We start from the raw sequence: 19,505 nt of genomic DNA on the forward strand, positions 1-19,505 counted from the left end.
AATTTCCCATTCATTTCCTACATAATGCCATAAATGTCACCAAGTTTCGTAACATTCCGATGAAGCTGTGATTTTTAGAAATTCAAAACAGAAAATGTTTTGGTCAGAAATGCCCGAAGAGCACCTGAGGGTTAAAGAGCAGATGTTCCTGGAAGAACGTTTGTTCGTAACTTCGAGAGAACCTTGACAGAACATTAGCCGAGGGTCTGGGGATGTTCGCTGGTAGATTATTATTATTATTATTATTATTATTATTAATATTATTATAAACTGAGTTCGACTGACTCTCTGAATCCGAGCCTTCATCCTCTTCATCTTCCTCACTGTCCTCTCCATCACTCTCTTCCTCTCTCTCGATCTTCTGACACAGGCTGGTGAAGACCGACTGCAGCACGATAGAGTCCTCATAGATCTGACACACACACACACACACAAGAGTGAATACATTTATATATTTGTGTATGTGTGTTTTCACAAAAGAGTTTCTATGAGTGTGTGTGTGTGTGTGTGTGTGTGTCTCTAACCAGTGATCCCTCGAGGTTGAAGGTTTGAGCGTTCTGACACAGCAGCATCACGTCTCTCTCCAGATCACTGAGGCTTCGGTATCGGTGACTCCGGATGCGCTCCTGCACACACACACACACACACACACACACTTGTGTAACCGAAACGGCACCTGGATAAAGCTGAAACCGCAGGCATGGACACACTGACCTTGATCTTCCTGAAGTCCACAGGTTTGCGGATCAGCTCGTAATACTCGGGAAGCTCCTTCCGTGACGGCAGCTGGATGAACACCTCGCTCAACTGACGCCCGTTACTGCAACACACACACACACACACACGCTCAGAGAGGGATAATACACACACCTGATGTCTCCGAAGACTTGCTCACACTCTCAGTCCAAATCCATTATTGTGTGCATGTGAGTGTGTGTGAGTGACTTCAGTCATATGTAGTAAGTTGTGCGGTCAAGCTCTATTCACATGATGTGGTTAAGCCTCTCTCTCTCTCTCTCTCTCGTCCTCGGTCCCACACTCACTTCTCCTTGTATTTGATCACCGCGTCCACGATCTTCTTCATCTTCTTGGTGAGAGAGGGAGGGTTGGGCGAGAGCTTCTCTGATGGCGGACGCCCTCGTTTCTTCTGTCGTTTGCTGTCGTCGTCTCGTTCCCTCGCTCCTCTCGCCCCCGAGGTGGAGGGAATCACGTCCGGATCCCGGTCCCGCCTCCTCTTCCGGGTCGTCTTCTTGTGCCGCACCTCCTCCTCGATCTCGTCCAGAGTCCCGTCCTCAATAGCCTGAGAAAAGAGGCTGCGATTAGAACCGTCCGACTGAAGGAGAGACGAAATGAAGCGTGTGTTTTAGGCCGCAACTCCACATGCACAGATCCGATCACATCCGAGTGTGTACACTCACTTTACACAGGATTTGTCATTACGAGTGCACAGCCATGTCAATCTGACTGCAGTAGATGTGAAAGATATTAATACAATTATGTTCAGCTCACATTCCTGTATTTACTTCCTGTTTTCTGGTCGAAGCCCACAGTAGTCGATTGTCGAGTTCACGCGCACGAACGATCATCTATGTGCGATATCATCAATGTTAAAATTGACCGGAGTTCTCAATTGGGAATCGGATGTGTGTGTTTAGACGTGGGTCGGATGTCCAGATTAGAGCCCGACCGATAAAGGATTTTGAAGGCCGATATCGATACAAATATTTTTTGGTTTTAAAATTCGATATGCCGATATATATCGGCCGATATTTATTTTTTATTTCAGAAAGGCGCAACAAAACATTAACAGATTTCCCTAACGTTAGTTATTTGTAGTTATTTATGAGTTTTAACTAAAATAATATGATAATGCATTTTAAAAAGAAACTTTCTAAAAGTTTCTTTTATTGTCACAACAGAGCAGACTGATGATAGTGGCGTTAGCTAGCTTTATGGTTAGCTAGTCTATGATGAGCCATAATTTAGCAATGGATTACGTCATACTGCAAATTTTAAAACGTACGTTTTCAATGTAACTGGCCAAGGAAACTTCCACCGGCCACAAATTTTGTCTATGCTTATTTGAGTTTAGAGAACTGATGAGGATGATCTTTTAATTGTTATTCAATCAATGCATGTATCGTGACCAACTCAACGAGTGTTGCCAACAGGAACGGTGTAGAGCGCCCTCTGGTGGACAAACTATACAACTCCAACACTCGTAACATGGTTCAAGCGTGTTTCGTCCGTTTTTATTTTATTTTTGAAATATTAATTATCGGCCATTATAACTGCCGATACCGATAGTTTGGAAAATGCCTAATATCGGTCTGCAGATATATCGGTCTGGCTCTAGTCCAGATATCGGATATGAATCTGATTTAAATTCACATTTGGAAGTGGCTCAGATCGGATGTGAAAAAATCAGATCTTGTGCAGATTTTTGTGTTTACACGTGTGCAACAAACTCCGATCTGTGTCAGAAGTGAGGAAAAGATCGGATATTTGTGCCAGTGTAAACACAACGATTGATCACATCCAAAATAAAAGTTTGTGTTGTGTGTGCACTGCGTATAATTATTTTGTATACATAAATACACACATGCATATTTATACATAATTTATTTAATATATAAATAACACATTTTTCTTAAATATATGCATGCATGTGTGTGCATTTATATATACAAAATAATTATACACAGTACACAATAGGGATGGCTCGATACCACAATTTTGGCTTCGGTACGATACCAGAATCTAATACCTCGATATCGATACTAAATCGATACCACAGTCGAAAAAAAAAGTCAAACAATTTTATTAAACAGTGCTTGAAACTCTCCACTACTATATGTGCAAAAAAAATGTATTACAAAAACGTATCAAAATGTACTGCCACCTAGTGGAGAACTGCGGAACAGCAGCGCATCAAATACCGAATTTAACAAAATTATGATATTGAACCGTTTGAAATTTATTATATACCAATATTTTTGCAGTACCGGTATACCGCACATCCCTAGTACACACACACATATATATATGTAAGGGTTAATGCCCGGCGAGGCGTCCATTGTCAGGTATTAATGGGCACCTCGAACTCGGTCACTTGCCAAAACACATTTTGTTTACAACACACTTGCAAACACAAAACACATTAAAACATTACTTCATTTTTTTTATTAGTTTTACAATCAAAATCTTAAGTTTTTAACTTGTGAAGGTTACGCCTGACTGATATTTATCGTCCGCTCAGCTCAGTTTAGCTAACTCACGAGCCAGAAAGTTAACGTTTTTTGGCTCGTCTAGCCATGGGCGTTACACTTTCGTTTCTATAACCTATAATTAAAACACACAGGTAGGCGTAGTATACCGGCTAACTAGATACTATGACGGCCTGTTGCTATGGTTACTCACAGATGATGTCGCCAGCGCATTGATTTATTAATGTCGAACGGTGAACAGTCAGTTTCACCAGAACTCCTTTTAATGGACACCCTGCAGCCAATCAGAATCGAGTATTCACCCAGACCACGGTATAAACACAAACTTTTATTTTGGATGTGATTGATGGTTGCCCAGCGCTAGTGTATCTCTCTCTCTCTGACCTTCAGCCACTGTTTCTCGGTGAGCGAGTCGCTGTAGTCGACCTCTTTCCTCTGGCGGGAGCCGCGGCCGAACATCTTCTCCTCCTCTTCCTCACAGGTCAGCCTTTCCACCTCGGCGTCATCTTTCATGATCCACGTGGGCAGCTCGTCCTCCTCCATGAGACGGGGCTTCCGCTTGGGGTTACGAGCCTCCTCGCGCCGGCGGTCCAGATCCATACGCTGCACACAAACACAACGCGAGGTCATTCGGACTCGCTCGGGACTCGGCGATCGGGCGAGTGACATCGTAAATGTAAGAGAGAGGAAATGAAACGAGACCATGAACTGGTCGAACTCGTCTTCGCTGCGAGCGATCATCTGATTTACGGTCTCGTCGTCCGGCACTTCATCTTCTTCCTGACAGAGACACGGGAACAGAGCTTCAGAAATTAAAGAAAGTACAGAAAAGATTCATGAACACGTCCTGAAAATAAGGTTTAGATGCTTTAAATTCATATTAATCTGCATACAAACAACATTCTCTCACTGAATCCTGTAGATTTACATTCAAGTGCCCTTATTATGCGCTATGTAGTGTGTCATAAACCTAAAAGCTCTGCAAAACATTCAAAGATCAAAGTGGAGATAAATTGAGGTTCATTTGCATAATGCTCTTGATTGGCTGAACAGCATCTCTTAGCCCCGCCCTCAATCACTGTAGTGAATCTGAGACTGGAAGAGACGCTGTTCGAGATTGATACGGTAAAACACACGCCATCGTTAGTGTTCGTATCACTGTGATCAAGAGCTGAGATTCAGATATGATAATGAGTGTTTGCTTTCTGACCAATCAGAGCAGAGCAGCTCTCAGAGAGGCGGAGCTTAGAAAGAGCTGACGCTGCAGTGCAGATTATGTGGAAACTAAAGTGTTTTAAAGCATTAAAATAGCATAATAGGGGCACTTTAACATTATAAAAATATGTTAATGTATATATGCACACAACAGGCCTCTGAATGTAATGGTTTAATGAATCATTAATTAATGATGCGTCCGAAATCACATACTATAAAGGTACTACAATTAATGTGAAACTGTTACAAGAATATTCAATGTAGTATTTAGTAAGATTAAATTGGCCATGTTGGCATCACTAGCATTATCAAAACCCCATGGCCTCATGGGACAGTAAAGTGTCCATCATATGCATTAGGTTATCTGGATACATTTCGCTAAACTATGAATCTGGATATACTACTCGGCTCACATACTGTTTGTCGCCTACTATACGCAGAAGGAGTGATACTCCTGACCTCGTCCTGCTCCTCGTGCTCCAGAATGGCCTGCAGGAACGCTCGGCGCTCATGACTCGACGACTTCTGGTCGAACATGCCGGCCTGGATCACCTTCTGGTCGACATTCAGCTTGTACTTAGCGGCCGCTAGGATCTTTTCTTCCACGCTGTTGACGGTACAGAGACGCAGGACGCGCACCTCGTTCTGCTGTCCGATGCGATGGGCTCGGTCCTGCGCCTGGAGGTCCTGCACACACCTCGTATTTGTCACTATACACATGTGAGATTAAAAGCAACTCCTTTCCCAGTGCCATGACATATAACAACATAGAATTAAATAAGGAGTGCAAAAGGAGAGGTAAATATGATCAATGTTATACAATATATTTATTAACGAAATAAACATGAATGAGCATCTAAAAGTGTGTTAAAGATAGAGTACAACTTATCCAAATCCAGATCATGTCACATTGATTCGCTCAATCAGCGTTTCAACCGTGGAAAGACGTCATTTAAACAGCTTGTAATCAATGTATCGTCATATTTACCTCAGAAAACCCACATCAACTCGTTAGTCAGCTGGAAAAAATAACTCTAAATATATACACCATATTACATATGCATTATAATCCTAATGTTCTTCAATATTTAATGCATATTTGAATAAATCTGGCAAGTTTTTATGACAGCCACCATTTAAATGTTTATATTTCATATAATCTTCTTATTATAAAAATAAATAAGTGTAATTTAAGTGTTTGTAGAGCTACAAAACAGTTCATTATTACCTTCATATTAGGCTAATGAAGCCCAACTAGACTCCCATAGTTTACAGCATCTGTTAGAGATTTGATTTCCTTGAGAAAAATGGCCATTTATTGTAACTGATATCCAAAATAATCAATATCGAAGCGAATTGCAAGCTTGTGAATCGAAATCGAATCGAATTGTGAAATTTGTGTCAATACCCAGCCCTATTATATAATATAAAACAAACAGGGTTCACATGTACACACACACACGTCTGCCTCAAGCCATCTTTGTGAATAAACGTGTCATCCTTGTCTTGTGGTACGAACCCTGGAGCAAACATGAGTTCTGTATAATGATGAAGATGATGATGATGATGATCCTGTGTGCATGTGCTGTACCTGATGCGGGTTCCAGTCGCTGTCGAATATGATGACGGTGTCGGCGCTCTGTAGATTGAGTCCCAGTCCTCCGGCTCTGGTGCTCAACAGGAATATGAAGTACTGAGAGGCCGGATCGTTGAAGGTCTTCAGCAGCATCCCACGATCCTCTGCTTTGGTCGTGCCTAGAACACACACACACACACACACATACTCTGAGGACGCAAATCACATTTCTGTCTCAGTCAGTTCTAAAAACGTAAAAAAAAAAAGTTAACTGTTATTTTTTAAACAGTTTTTCCTTTTTTTTGTACACATCTAGGAGGAAAAGAAGAATAGAAAAAAGAAAGAAGTTTAAAAACAAGAACACAACCATTACCGATAACTGCTACAGGAGTCAGCAACCATGTGATACGAGTAGAAATTGTGGTACAGTTCTAAAAGTCCACTAATTATTGTTTTTTGTTTGTAACGATCATCCCATTTCCTCCAGTACTTCCTGTCTGTCCTTCTGTGACCGAAGGGAGAAGGTCATTAGATGGAGCAATGCAGAGCACCAGAACCATCTTTAAGAGGAAAATATGTTAAAACCGAATACTCTGGACATTAATTGTCCCACCCTGACCCCAAAAGGCTGAATATGTGACATAACCACAACACGTGGGCCGAGTCGGCTTGTGTTTTGGGCAGTTATGAAGAAAACGTGCTTGACCATTTCCCATGATTCCACATTTAATGCTACTAGGTCCATTTATTAAGAAAATAAGTTTTCTTTTTTTTGGACTCCATTTTAATGGTTAAATTACATTTTAGTAATCAAAAAGCTTGTCTAAATAATTGAAATCAATATAATTTATTAAACACTTAATACTTAATTTTTTTTCCCAAATTCCATGTTTTCTATGGAATGTTTTATTTTATGGCAGAAATATTGTGTTAAAAAATAAGGTTTTATAATCTTCTAATTATTATTAGAGATGCATATACAGCATTACAGCAGACATATACTTCTGTCATAATTTTTTCAAGCTAAACCAAACTTTTATTTTGGCGGGTTGCCGTTTCTGTGTGTGAAATGATGAAGGTTTTTCTTAAATGAAATCTCTGGAGATCTCAAGTTCATGTCCTCCTATAGTGAAACGGCATTCGCAGAAAACAAAAGGATCATATCTTCATGTTTAAAATGCTTTTGGCAAGTTAAAATTTACAGATGTTATTAAATGTACATATTTAAATGTAAATGTACACATTTTTTATGACCGGATTCCACAATTCCATCCACGTTTTCCGCATCACGGAAATCATGTGATCTCCTGGTGTCCAAACGGCCCTTCAGCAGGTCAAAAATGAGGTACGGTTGGGTTCGTCCAGATCAGCATTGAGCATTAATAATAATAATCATGTAATAATCCACTTTGCAAACACCACAAACCGAAGAAAACGAGAAGCACAGACTCACCATCCAGACGAAGATATTTAAAGCTACGGTACGCAAAATAATCCTCCATTATGGTCATCAGTGACGTCATCTGGCAGAAGAGAAGCACTTTGTGATTGGACGCCCGTAACTTGGGCAAAATACGATCCAGCACCTCAAACTTCCCTGAGGCCCGGTACAGGTCAGCCCTGCAGGTCAGACGTTAAATAAAGGTCATTGAAAGGCTCAGTCCAGCCGACATCTAACGTGTCACACTGTGTTTGCGCTCACCCTTGAACTATCCCGCCAGAGAAGCCCAGATGCTCCGAAAACGACTCCTGCAAAACAGAAGTCCTACATTCAGCACTGCAGGAAAAGCCTCACGAACCGGATGATCAATACACTGAGATGAACGCATCAAAGGCGACATATTGAGCCCTTTTCACAAGATGTAATATAAATATATGGTGTCCCAGAAGGACATTTCAGCTCGAAATATCATTTGATGTCATTTATCATTTATTACAGCATGTTAAAATGGACACTTTTTGGGTGTCCCTTTAAATGCAAATGAGCCACTCAGAAGAGGGCGGAGCCTTCACATGAGCTTCAGAGACTCTGGTAATAACAACACAGGCGGATCTGACTGATCCAGGATCAGGAGTAACAGCAGCTTTAGCTCCGCCTTACTGAGGGACTCAGGGAGAGCTGCACTTTTACACGTTTCTGAATGTTAGCGGAGACATTTGTGTAGTTGTTGTGGAGTTCATCATCACGTTGAACTCTTCCACAAGTGTCCACAGTTCCTGAGACAGTGTTTATACAGGGTTTTTGCAGGTTTCAGTGAGTCAAATTTAAGACCTTTTAAGACATTTTTGAAATTTAAGACCTACACAACGCATTACCAAAAATTTAAATAAGAAAATATTCGGAAAAAATGATTTTATATAATATGTGTGTGTGTAGGTGAAATTTGTACTTTGCATTCTATACTGTAAAAACACAATTATAGTTGATTTTAGTTGATCATACCCAGAGATGAAATGGCATGAATATTTCATTTCATGATTACTATGAAATCAATTTGCCAAATGTATGTCTAAACCCAGCAAATAAAATTAGCATGAATATGCACTTCTTGTTTACAGAAACATTAAAATACCATTAAAAATGATGGCCAGATTTTAAAGGAGTGTTAAAGTCTAGTTAAAATAAAGTCTTCACAAAAATAGTTGTTTTATAAACAGATAAACCTCACGTATTTCAGCCTTTAACGAATCTTTGATAAAAAGATTGAGTCAAAAACTGATAAATTACTGACATTCACACCCTCTTATCTTTTATTATTAATGGTAAAATTTGGGCCGATTTTCCTGTTGCGTCTGTCGTTGCTATGCAACCGTGCACTGCGCTCTCCATAACGACAAAGACATTTTAGTAGCCAAAGGATTTCCTCCACAGAGAAACGCTTGCTGTAACGTTAGCTCTGCTACAAGATTTATTCACGGAGAAGAGAAAAACAGCGGTTTTAAAATTTAAAGTTCAGAATTTCAGACTTTTTAAGACCCCACGGAAACCCTGTTATAAGACAGCGCTGGTCAATAGTGTTCAGTGTCGTCTGTGCTGACCACAGAACAGTTTCAGGCTCAGCTGGATCTTCTCCAGTGTGTTAGGACTGGGCTCTGTTGTGTGTGTGTGTGTGAACGTGCAGATTAAGGGCCGGGAATAGAAAAGTCAGTGTCCCCTTTAACGTACCTCAATTTGCTGGAACATGTAGGGATGATTACAGATCTTCCTCAGCTGCATGATGGTGTTCATCAGAGTCTTAGTGCCGCCTTTACCCTGAAACACACACAATGTTCAACAACACACGACTGCAGGTGATTTCCAGCACTGAAGACAAACACACACCGCTCTTCCTCACCTTCTTGTCCTTCTCGGAGCCGTCGGTGAGCAGAACTCCTTTGGCCTGCATGTGTCGGTACAAAACCCTCTGAAGAGCCGACATGTCACACTTGATCACGTACTCCACCTGCACACCACAGATCACCACAGTTTCCATCCAAAGCTGGGAATGTAACTTATGCGCACAGTTGGAATATCGCATAAAACATGTGCGAATAAAGCAGCGTTACCATCCCGCGTGTTCAAGAGAACAAAATCATCACTTCCTGGAAAATTAGTGCAAATTATCAGAAATAAAACAAAGTTTCTGCAATCTTTCTCTTTCTCCCTCCATCATAAACGAGTGTGTGTCGAGAGTCAGACGAAACACAGTAAACGCTGTCGTGTTCGGAGACGCTTCTGAAGGGATTTAAACCCAATCATTCTGATCACACACACTTTCAGAAACACCAAACCAACATTAGAGACGCCATTGGTCCATTGGTTACTCCAGTTATCCAATCACAGTCACATGAGTTTATTGTTTCATATCGAGGGATTTATTCAGTAAATGTTTCCATATGTTTTCTATACACAATTTATGCGTTTCCATTTGAGCTGTGAAAAGATTAATCGCATCCAAAATAAAAGTTTGTGTTTACATAATTTATGTGTGTGTACTGTGTATATTTTTTGTATATATAAATATAAATATAAACACACACATGCATGTATATATTTAAGAAAAATGTTATTTATGTAAAGCATTAAGATTTATGTATAATATAAATCTAAATATGTTATCTTATATGATATAATATAAATTATATATAAAGTATATACATTCAAATATTTCTTAAATATATCCATGCATGTGTGTGCATATATATATGAAGAGTTCAGATGCAAAAGCCTCTAAATGCCATTTGAAATTTTCTTCTTTAATGATGATTTTTATCAAACTTGTATATTTAAGTTCAGTAATTTCACTTAAATAACAATTAATAGGTAATTATCATTGTTATTTAAGTGAAATTACTGAACTTAAATATACAAGTTTGATAAAAATCATCATTAAAGAAGAAAATTTCAAATGGCACTTAGAGGCTTTTGCATCTGAACTCTTCATATATATATATATATATAATAATAAAATAATTATACACAGTACACACACATATACATTACGAAAGCCTAGTTTCCATCCAGCATTTCTTTTATGCAAATTATGATTATTTAATTTTTTCTTTCATAAAATTATGCAGATGCAAACATCTTCAAACACACACACACACATCACACACACACACTGCCTGAAGTCTGCATGGCACGGCACTCTCACCTTCTCCGGCAGCTGCGCCTCGACTTCTTTCTTCAGTCTTCGCAACAGGAACGGCCGGAGCACTTTATGCAGGCGCCGGATGATCAGGATCGTCTCCTCCTCGTTCAGGTCCACCTGAGACACATCAGCCAACAGGGCTACTACTCTTCAAGTTCAATAAAACAAATATTATTTTCCTTTATGACAACATTGCGCTACATTCAGGATCTGTTTTTAGCGTTTTGGTTAAACGGGGTCTAAACGCTTCGAGCTCGTCCACTTTCACCACTTCCAGAGGGAGTCGAAACCGCATTCGACTGGATTGCTTTCGTAGTGTAAACGCTCATGTCATGTGACGAATGTGTTTGAACATCCTCTAAAGAACGACTACTGATCTAATGCTAACATTATGGGAAGAGCGCTAACCAGACGGGATTTAAACTGTCCGATCGAGACCCAAGTTTGGTTAGAAGATGAAACACGGACCGAGCTCAATGTTCTCAGATCATTCCCAGCAGCGTCCGCCGGGTCTTGTGTGTGTCGGAGCAGAAACTAAAGCTGATGCTCTGTGTGTTTTTCCGTCGTCTCTGGTCGTGTTCATATGTAAATTGCGTTAGCTTATTCGTCCATTAGATCGAAAGATCTGAAAAACACACATTTTCCCGCCCATAGACCCTCGCTTGAAGAAATCAGGACAGAAGTGTGTGACAGTGGACGAAAGAGACGGATTAAAACACCAGGTGCTCGTGATCTGATCTTAATGCCAGCAGGAAACAGAGCCTTTAAATTCAGTTCACAACTTTGACTCATGCTGGAATAGAAAGGTTAAAACTTAGATATGATAATGAAAACTTGATTTCCGGCACTAGCTGTAAGCGGTGGACCAATCACAGCAGACCAATCAGAGCAGAGCAGCTCTCAGAGAGGCGGGGCTTAGAGAGAATTAATCTTCGATCAAAGCGTTTCAGACACTGAGAGAAAAGATTATGAGGAAACTAAAGTGTCTTAGAGCTTTTTTGGGTGTGCGTTTAAAACTATTTTAGGAAACTCCAAAACACAATTAGCGACCCTCGCGTCCTGGAACAAATCCTTCCCTCGTGGGTCAAAATGACCGAAACCCTAAAATTATACTTAATTTCTTTTCTTTTTTTTTAAGTCCAGAAAGCTAAATTTATTTCATTTTAATAATATTTAAAAAAAAAATTGGGAGATTTTCTTTTTTTTATTTACCTTTAAATTACTACATTTAATCACTAAATAATTAGTAAATAGTTATTTAAGCACATTCCTTTTAATAAACCTTTTAATTCAGCTCAAAATATCTTACACTGGGTGTCTTTGCCGACCTCTTGTGGAAAAATAATAGTATAACATGATCTATCATGACTCTTGCCACTAGATGGCGTTACAGCTCTATATGGAGCAAATGAGCTGATCCGCTCGGTCCTAAAGTGATTTCACTTCAGCTACACATGTAGACATTATAAAATATGTTTTTAAGTAAGTTTTAGCATTTTAGGTTTTTCTATGTGTACTGAAGCATTTATCGCATTCCATTCATTCCTAAAGGGGTCAAATTGACCCGCGAGTGAAAGATTTTTCACTTTTTTAAATTTCAACCACAAAATTCATTCAAAAATATGTTTAAGTGCCACAAAAAGTCATGAGGTCTCGGACCCCTCCAAATGAACACCCAATTAAAAAAATAAAATAAAATTCCGGGTCAAAATGACCCGAGGGAAGGGTGAGGGTAGTCTGAACAGACCTTCTCTCCGGTCATGGCGAAGGGAGCGTTGAACCACTGCTCAAACGTGCTGCAGCTCTTGAAGATGGTGGGCAGCAGGAAGTTGAGCAGCGCCCAGAGCTCGGGGAGCTTGTTCTGAAGCGGCGTCCCCGTCAGCAACACACGCCGCGGCGCCAGATAGTGTGTGTTCAACACCTGCGTCAGCTTACAGTGGTGGTTCTTCATGCGGTGACCTTCGTCCACGATCATGTACTTCCAGCGAATCTGTATGGGGGAACGAAATCGACGACAGGATAGCTTAGCATTTTCACACAACACACAGTCAATGGAGACGCTGTGTCTTGAGAACACACATCGTCTGGACACACACACACACACACACCCCGCGGACTTTACCTTGGCCAGCACCTGCTTGTCTTTGATGATGTATTCGTAAGTAGTGAGCAGGACGTTGAACTTGCCGCTGCGTAGCTGTGGTACGAAGGCTCTTCTAGCAGCGGGAGATCCCTGAACACACATCACATGATCACAAGCCCATCAACGAGCCACTCAAGGAGGAAATGACATCGGAGGAGCCGCGTAGTCACCATGTAATCAAAAAGTATTATTCGTATTTTTTATGGAATATTGCAGTGTTTATTATAATTGATTTATCGGTGTGCACATTGTTATTTTTTCCTCATAATCTCGAATCAGAATGCAGCGTCTCGTCTTTGATGACGAGGGCGGGGCTATAACCTGTCACTCACATGAGATCAGCCAATAGCAAACCACAACCATCCAATCAATTCCCCACAGACACAATCAAGCCCCGCCCACATTTGTTCTTGTTTCACTCGGATACACAATTTTAGAAACACAATAGAGAAAACACTAGTGCAACTTGACTTTGAAGCAATCATGAAACTGACTAGTATAGTGACTCTATTGTCTTCACAAATTTAATTTGTCTCATATTTGATGAAGTTTGCATCATCGATCATTATTTTACTTTTATTACTGTGTGAAACCACTTTGAAACTCTATTTAAAGGAGTAGTTCACTTTTGAAAAAACTTTTGCTGATAATTTACTCGCCCCCATGTCATCCAAGATGTCCATGTCTTTCTTTCTTCAGTCGAAAAGAAATTAAGGTTTTTGATGAAAACATTCCAGGATTTTTCTCCATATAATGGACTTCAATGGGGACCAAACGGTTCAAGGTCCAAAAGACAGTTAATAACAGTTTCAGATGCAGCTTCAAATGTCTTTAAACGACACCAGACGATGAATAAGGGTCTTATCATGCGAAACGAGCGGTTATTTCAAAACTTATTCCAAAAATGTAACTTTTCTAAGGACAAATGCTAGCCTTGCTCTATTCTGTGAGGCGCGTTTGTAACGTCACGTAATACGTAATTACGTTCAAAAGGTCACGGGCGACATCTGAAATGAAGCGACATGAAGCTGCATCTGAAACTGTTATTAACACTATCTTTTGGACCTTGAACCGTTTGGTTCCCATTGAAGTCCATTATATGGAGAAAAATCCTGGAATGTTTTCATCAAAAACCTTAATTTCTTTTCGACTGAAGAAAGAAAGACATGGACATCTTGGATGACATGGGGGTGAGTAAATTATCAGCAAAAGTTTTTTCAAAAGTGAACTACTCCTTTAACCATGCGCTATTTAAATGAATGTGACTTGACGAGCTGGAGCAGAAGTGAAACGCAGCCAAGTAGAGAACGTAGTACTGGACATCTGTCATCATCACACACGTTCCTGGAAAGAGTCGCTTACCTTGTACGAGACTTTGACGACAGACGGCGCCCATTTATCAAACTCGTAGACCCAGTTGGACAGAGTTCTGCCAGAGAAACACAGTGTTGATGAAAACAGACAGTGTGTGTGTGTGCTGCGAGACATGTGTGTGAGAAGTGAAGAGCGACTGACGAGAGCGGCACGATGATGAGGTAGGGTCCGTTCAGGCGCTTGTTCTCCATCAGGTATGTGATGAGCGCGATGGTTTGGATGGTTTTGCCCAAACCCATCTCATCCGCCAGGATCCCGTTCAGATTATTGTTATACAGAGACACCAGCCACTCCAAACCCTTGATCTGCACACACACACACAGTCAAAGCAGCAATGTTACAACAATCTTGTGTGTGTGACTGTGTATATGCGTGTGAATTAGTGTCAGTGTTGAGAGTGTGCGTAAATGTTGTATGTGTTTATGTGTGAATGTGTATTGTGTGTGTGTGATATCGGCCTGACCGATAAAGGATTTTGAAGGCTGATACCGATACAAATATTTTTGGGTTTTAAAATCCGATATATCGGCCGATATTTTTTTTTTTATTAAATATTGTTGGATTTCACAAGTGTAAAAGAAAAGCTAACTTTTCTGCACAAGATACGTTTGATACTTTTTCTCTATGTCTAAATGTTCACTCCTCGCAAGTATAACTTACATTTTACAATGCAGGGACTGTAACTAGAGATATGCTAGTTATAAATACAGTAATCAGTACTTTATTTAGGCAGAAAAAGTTCATTGTGGTTTCCAAGCTCATTAATGTTAACGTTAGCACTGATGATAGTGGCATTAGCTAGCTTTAGTCTATGATGAGCCATAATTTAGGAATAGATAACGTCAAACTGCAAATTGTAATACATACATTTTCAATATAACAGGCCAAGGAGAGATGATTGAAGCGCGTTTCGTCCGTTTTTATTTTATTTTTTAAATATTCATTTATCGGCCTTTATAACTGATACCGATATTTTGGAAAATGCCTGATATCGGCCGATAATATCGGTTTGGCTCTAACTAAAACATCCACATCAGGTGACCACTAATACTGAAAGTGTTGATGTTGAATGACCTGGTATTGCTTGAGTTGACCGTTGATCAGCAGAGACGACTGTTTGTCCACTCGCTCGGTAACAGCGTGAGCCACGGCGTAATACGACTGCAACCCGCGCGCGAACGCTGCGCTACCGTACTCATCATCCACGTCCTGTTTAGCATGTCTGCAAACACACACACACACATACGTTGAGATTGCAGCATTGAGATCTTATAAATGGCCTGTAAACACTGAGGATCACTGTAACCAGTCATGCACTTATATTTTGGCCAATACCGATAACCGATATTTCTTTATATTTGGGAGCCGATAACCAATACCCATTGCCCGATAAATCAAAATTTTGATGTGAATTTTTCTGAGCCTGATTACAAAAACAAAAGGCAAACAAATACAGTGGACAACCTCTTTCATTTTAAAAACCTCAAGTGGATAAAACTAAGAAACTGCAAAAAAACATCAATTAAGTCAATTACTAAAAGAAGCCTACTTTATATCAGTTAAAGACGATACAACTTTTAAAATTAATTTTTCATCCTCTCTCTTTTTCACGGTGAAATCCGATATTGTGCGTAAACTCTTCTAAAGTGCGCATAATTTGCTGTTACAGAAAGCAACCAATCAAAACAGGAGGAACAGGATGAAATAATCCACAGCTTTAAAATATCACCCTAATTTTCACATCTGAACCGATAACGATAACATTAAAATTATCGGCAGATACAAATAACTCTTTATATTTGGAGGCCGATAACCGATATATTGGCCGATAAATCTAAATCTTGATATAAATTTTTTCTGAGTCTGATTACAAAAACAAAAGGCAAAACAATAAAATGAATTTATCAGCTTTAATATTTCAACCTAATTTTCTCATTGGGCCGATAACGATAACATTATTTATCCGTTGATACCGATAACCGATAATTCTTTATATTTTGGAAGCCAAAAACCGATATAATGGCGATGAATAGTCAGCTAATTTATCTGCTTTAATATATCGATTACATTAAATATTAACATTTATCAGCTGATACCGATCAACCGATAATTCTTTATATTTGGAAGCCGATAACCGATATATTAGCAGATTAAACTAAATCTTGATATACATTTTTCCGAGCCTGATTTAAAAAACAAAGTTAAATAAATACAGTGAAAAACTGCTTTTATTTTAAAACTGCAATTCATCAGATCATTTATCATAATGATAATGATAATGTAAAAAACGTTTATCGCCCGATACCGATATGGCGGTGGATATATCCTAACAGTTACTGCGTGAGAAGTGAGTGTTTGTCGTACTCTATGATGTGACGCACGTCGACCTCGGACACGTCCTCGCTGTCGGGGTCGGGGATCTTCTTCTTCTCCTCTCCGGGAGTCTGAGAGGACAGAAGCTGAGGAGGTTCCTCTTCCTCTTCCTGACAGGGAGAACATATTTAACACATCTCGCGCTGTCAGTTTAATCAAACTTGTACCGTCAGAAAGCAGCTGAAGGCACCTCGTCCTCCTCCGACCCAGAATCCTCGCTGTCCGAGCGCGGCGCAACCTCGTATCTGAAGAGAGAGAGAGAGAGAGAGAGAGAGAGAGAGAGAGAGAGAGATAGGGAGTCCGTTAGTTGATTCATCACGTCAGTCAGATGTTCACTACCAGTCAAAAGTTTGGGATCGGTGAGATTTTTAATGTTTTTTAAAAGAAGCTGCATTTATTTGGTTAAAAATACAGTAAAAACAGTAATATTGTGAAATATTATTACAATGTAAATCAGCCGTGTTCTATGTGAATATATAGTGAAGTGTAATTTATTCCTGTGATCAAAGTTGAATTTTCAGCATCATTACTCCAGTCTTCAGTGTCACATGATCCTTTTTGGATTTGATGCTCAAAGAACATTCATTATTATTATCAATGTTGAAAACAGTTTCTAAAACAGAACAGGATTCTTTGATGGATAGAAAGCTCAAAAGAATAGCATTTATCTGAAATGGAAAGCTTTTGTAACATTAAACACTACCGTTAAAAAAGATTAAGGTCAGTAAAAAAAAAAAAAATTGAAATAAATAAAATAAATCAATACTGTTATTCACCAAGGATGAATTAAATTGATCAAACGTTAAAGTGCTGTTCCTTTGAACTTTCTATTCATCAAAGAATCTTGAAAAAAACATTTTAAACATTGATGATAATAATGAATGTTTTTTGAGCAATAGATCCTCATATTAGAGTGATTTCTGAAGGATCATGTGACACTGAAGACTGGAGTGATGATGCTGAAATTCAGCTTTGATCAAAGAAATAAATTACATTTTAAAGTATATTAAAACTGAAAAATGTTATTTTAAATTGTCATAATATTTCACAATATTACTGTTTTTTTTTGTTGTTTTTAGTTTTTTAATCAAATAAATGCAGCCTTGGTGAGCAGAAGAGACTTCTTTTAAAAAACTCATTAAAAATCTAATTAAAAATCAGTGTGTGTGCTGTGACGTGATCTTACCCAGGGTTCATCTCCAGCCACGTGTCCAGCTGTCCAGCTTTAGGAGCGTCCACTCCCGTCAGAATCTTCCCACTGTCCACGTGGATCACCTTCACTGGAAGATCACTCATCTGACTCGTCTCATCCAGGGGCTGTAAACATCACCATCAGCAGCATTAAAACCACCCATAATCCCTTCTGAGGTTCAGAGAAAAGTCGTAGGGGTGGAACGGTTCTCAAAATCCGTAATTTTATATAATGGCAACATTATATGTAATGTTGAATATAATTAATAATAATGCAGTGAGGGATTTTTGTGGGTCCTGATAATGCCAAATATCTGGTTACCAGTAAAAGTGTCCTACAGTATTGTAAATATATCTAGTCAGTGACAGAGTAAAGCATATTCGTCTAAAAAAATTCAGTTTTCAGCTTCAGAATAATGAATATTGTTATTGTGGTCCAAGAATATTCACTTAAACACACAATAATACCAAATTTAGCAGTAAATTTGTTGTCAACCTTTATCATATGTCTTTGAGTATCACAATAATATCATATCGTGAGTTCAGTTTCATGATATGCATCGAATTGTGACAAAGGGTATTGTCACACCCGTTATTTATAAAATATTAATACTTACTTATAAATTAGATAAATTCATTTTAAGCACGGTCTTCATAGAAAGTGTAACCACACCACCTCAACAAACCTGTTGTTCCACAGAAGAAATGGTTACACTTTATGTTAAGGTGTCATTGTTACAGTGCAATTATATCTAATTAAGTACTAAATAGTAATTAACCACATGTACTTACTAGGGAAGGATTCGAATTTGGTTTAGGGTTAGTTGCATGTAATTATGCATAATTTACTGTTATTACTATGGTAAGTCCATGTAACATATGTAGTCCAATAAACGATCAAACAATTTAATAATCTCTTGTGATCATAATAACGCACCTCTCCATCTGGTCCCAGAGCCCCGGACGCTCCCTCTGCGTTCTCCAGCTTCTTCTTCTTCTTCTTTTTCTTCTTCTTCTTCTCCTTCAGGGCCTGCACCGCTTTATGGGCGCGCACCAGCTCCGTCAGATTGGCCACGTACTCGTCCGTCTGCTGGAGGAGGTACGCCAGACGCTTGTCCTTCTTCTGGTCGATGAGCTTCCTGTAACCCTCCTCATCCTCAGCCTGCGGGACAACCGTGGCTCTTAAGCAAACTTTCGTTTCAGAACATTAGTTAAAGCGGATGTCTAATGCTATATTATGCTTTCTGACTTATTTACACTGTTAAAGAGTTAAATAGTAGGGCTGGGTATTGAGACAAATTTCACAATTCGATTCGATTTCGATTCACAAGCTTGCAATTCGATTCGATTTTTTTTTATTTTGGATATCAGTTACAATAAATGGCCATTTTTCTCAAGGAAATCAAATCTCTTAACTAATGCTGTAAACTATGGGAGTCTAGTTGGGCTTCATTAGCCTAATATGAAGGTAATAATGAACTGTTTTGTAGCTATACAAACACTTAAATGACACTTTTATTTAGTTTTATAATAAGAAGATTATATGAAACATAAACATTTAAATGGTGGCTGTCATAAAAACTTGCCAGATTTATTCAAATATGCATTAAATATTGAAGAACATTAAGATTATAATGCATATGTAATATGGTGTATATATTTAGAGTTATTTTTTCTAGCTGACTAACGAGTTTATGTGGGTTTTCTGAGGTAAATATGACGATGACATTGATTACAAGCTGTTTAACTGACGTCTTTCCACGGTTGAAACG

At 39.1% G+C, this 19,505-nt stretch overlaps 1 protein-coding gene across 2 annotated transcripts in view; it reads right to left on the reverse strand.

The window, feature by feature from the left end:
* smarca4b (SWI/SNF related BAF chromatin remodeling complex subunit ATPase 4b) overlaps positions 1-19,505 on the reverse strand; it is a 33,714-nt gene that overhangs the window by 5,190 nt on the left and 9,019 nt on the right. Inside the window, exons 10-31 of one of the 2 annotated variants that reach the window (XM_089133695.1) lie at positions 18,671-18,895; positions 17,729-17,859; positions 16,733-16,787; positions 16,534-16,652; positions 15,244-15,391; positions 14,311-14,474; positions 14,158-14,224; positions 12,775-12,885; positions 12,400-12,642; positions 10,656-10,769; positions 9,354-9,461; positions 9,185-9,271; positions 7,721-7,767; positions 7,472-7,638; positions 6,034-6,197; positions 4,902-5,129; positions 3,930-4,007; positions 3,612-3,830; positions 1,044-1,300; positions 715-820; positions 525-626; positions 286-412 (exon numbers count right to left, since the gene is read on the reverse strand). In XM_089133695.1, the coding sequence (XP_088989821.1) occupies positions 286-412; positions 525-626; positions 715-820; positions 1,044-1,300; positions 3,612-3,830; positions 3,930-4,007; positions 4,902-5,129; positions 6,034-6,197; positions 7,472-7,638; positions 7,721-7,767; positions 9,185-9,271; positions 9,354-9,461; positions 10,656-10,769; positions 12,400-12,642; positions 12,775-12,885; positions 14,158-14,224; positions 14,311-14,474; positions 15,244-15,391; positions 16,534-16,652; positions 16,733-16,787; positions 17,729-17,859; positions 18,671-18,895 (3,067 nt within the window). Of the gene's footprint in view, positions 1-285; positions 413-524; positions 627-714; positions 821-1,043; positions 1,301-3,611; positions 3,831-3,929; positions 4,008-4,859; positions 5,130-6,033; positions 6,198-7,471; positions 7,639-7,720; positions 7,768-9,184; positions 9,272-9,353; positions 9,462-10,655; positions 10,770-12,399; positions 12,643-12,774; positions 12,886-14,157; positions 14,225-14,310; positions 14,475-15,243; positions 15,392-16,533; positions 16,653-16,732; positions 16,788-17,728; positions 17,860-18,670; positions 18,896-19,505 lie in introns of both variants that reach the window. The other variant, XM_089133694.1, reaches the window with a different exon arrangement.

The sequence above is a fragment of the Pimephales promelas genome, chromosome 8 (assembly GCF_988280905.1).
Source record: "Pimephales promelas chromosome 8, fPimPro1.hap1.1, whole genome shotgun sequence".
NCBI classification, from domain to species: domain Eukaryota; kingdom Metazoa; phylum Chordata; class Actinopteri; order Cypriniformes; family Leuciscidae; genus Pimephales; species Pimephales promelas.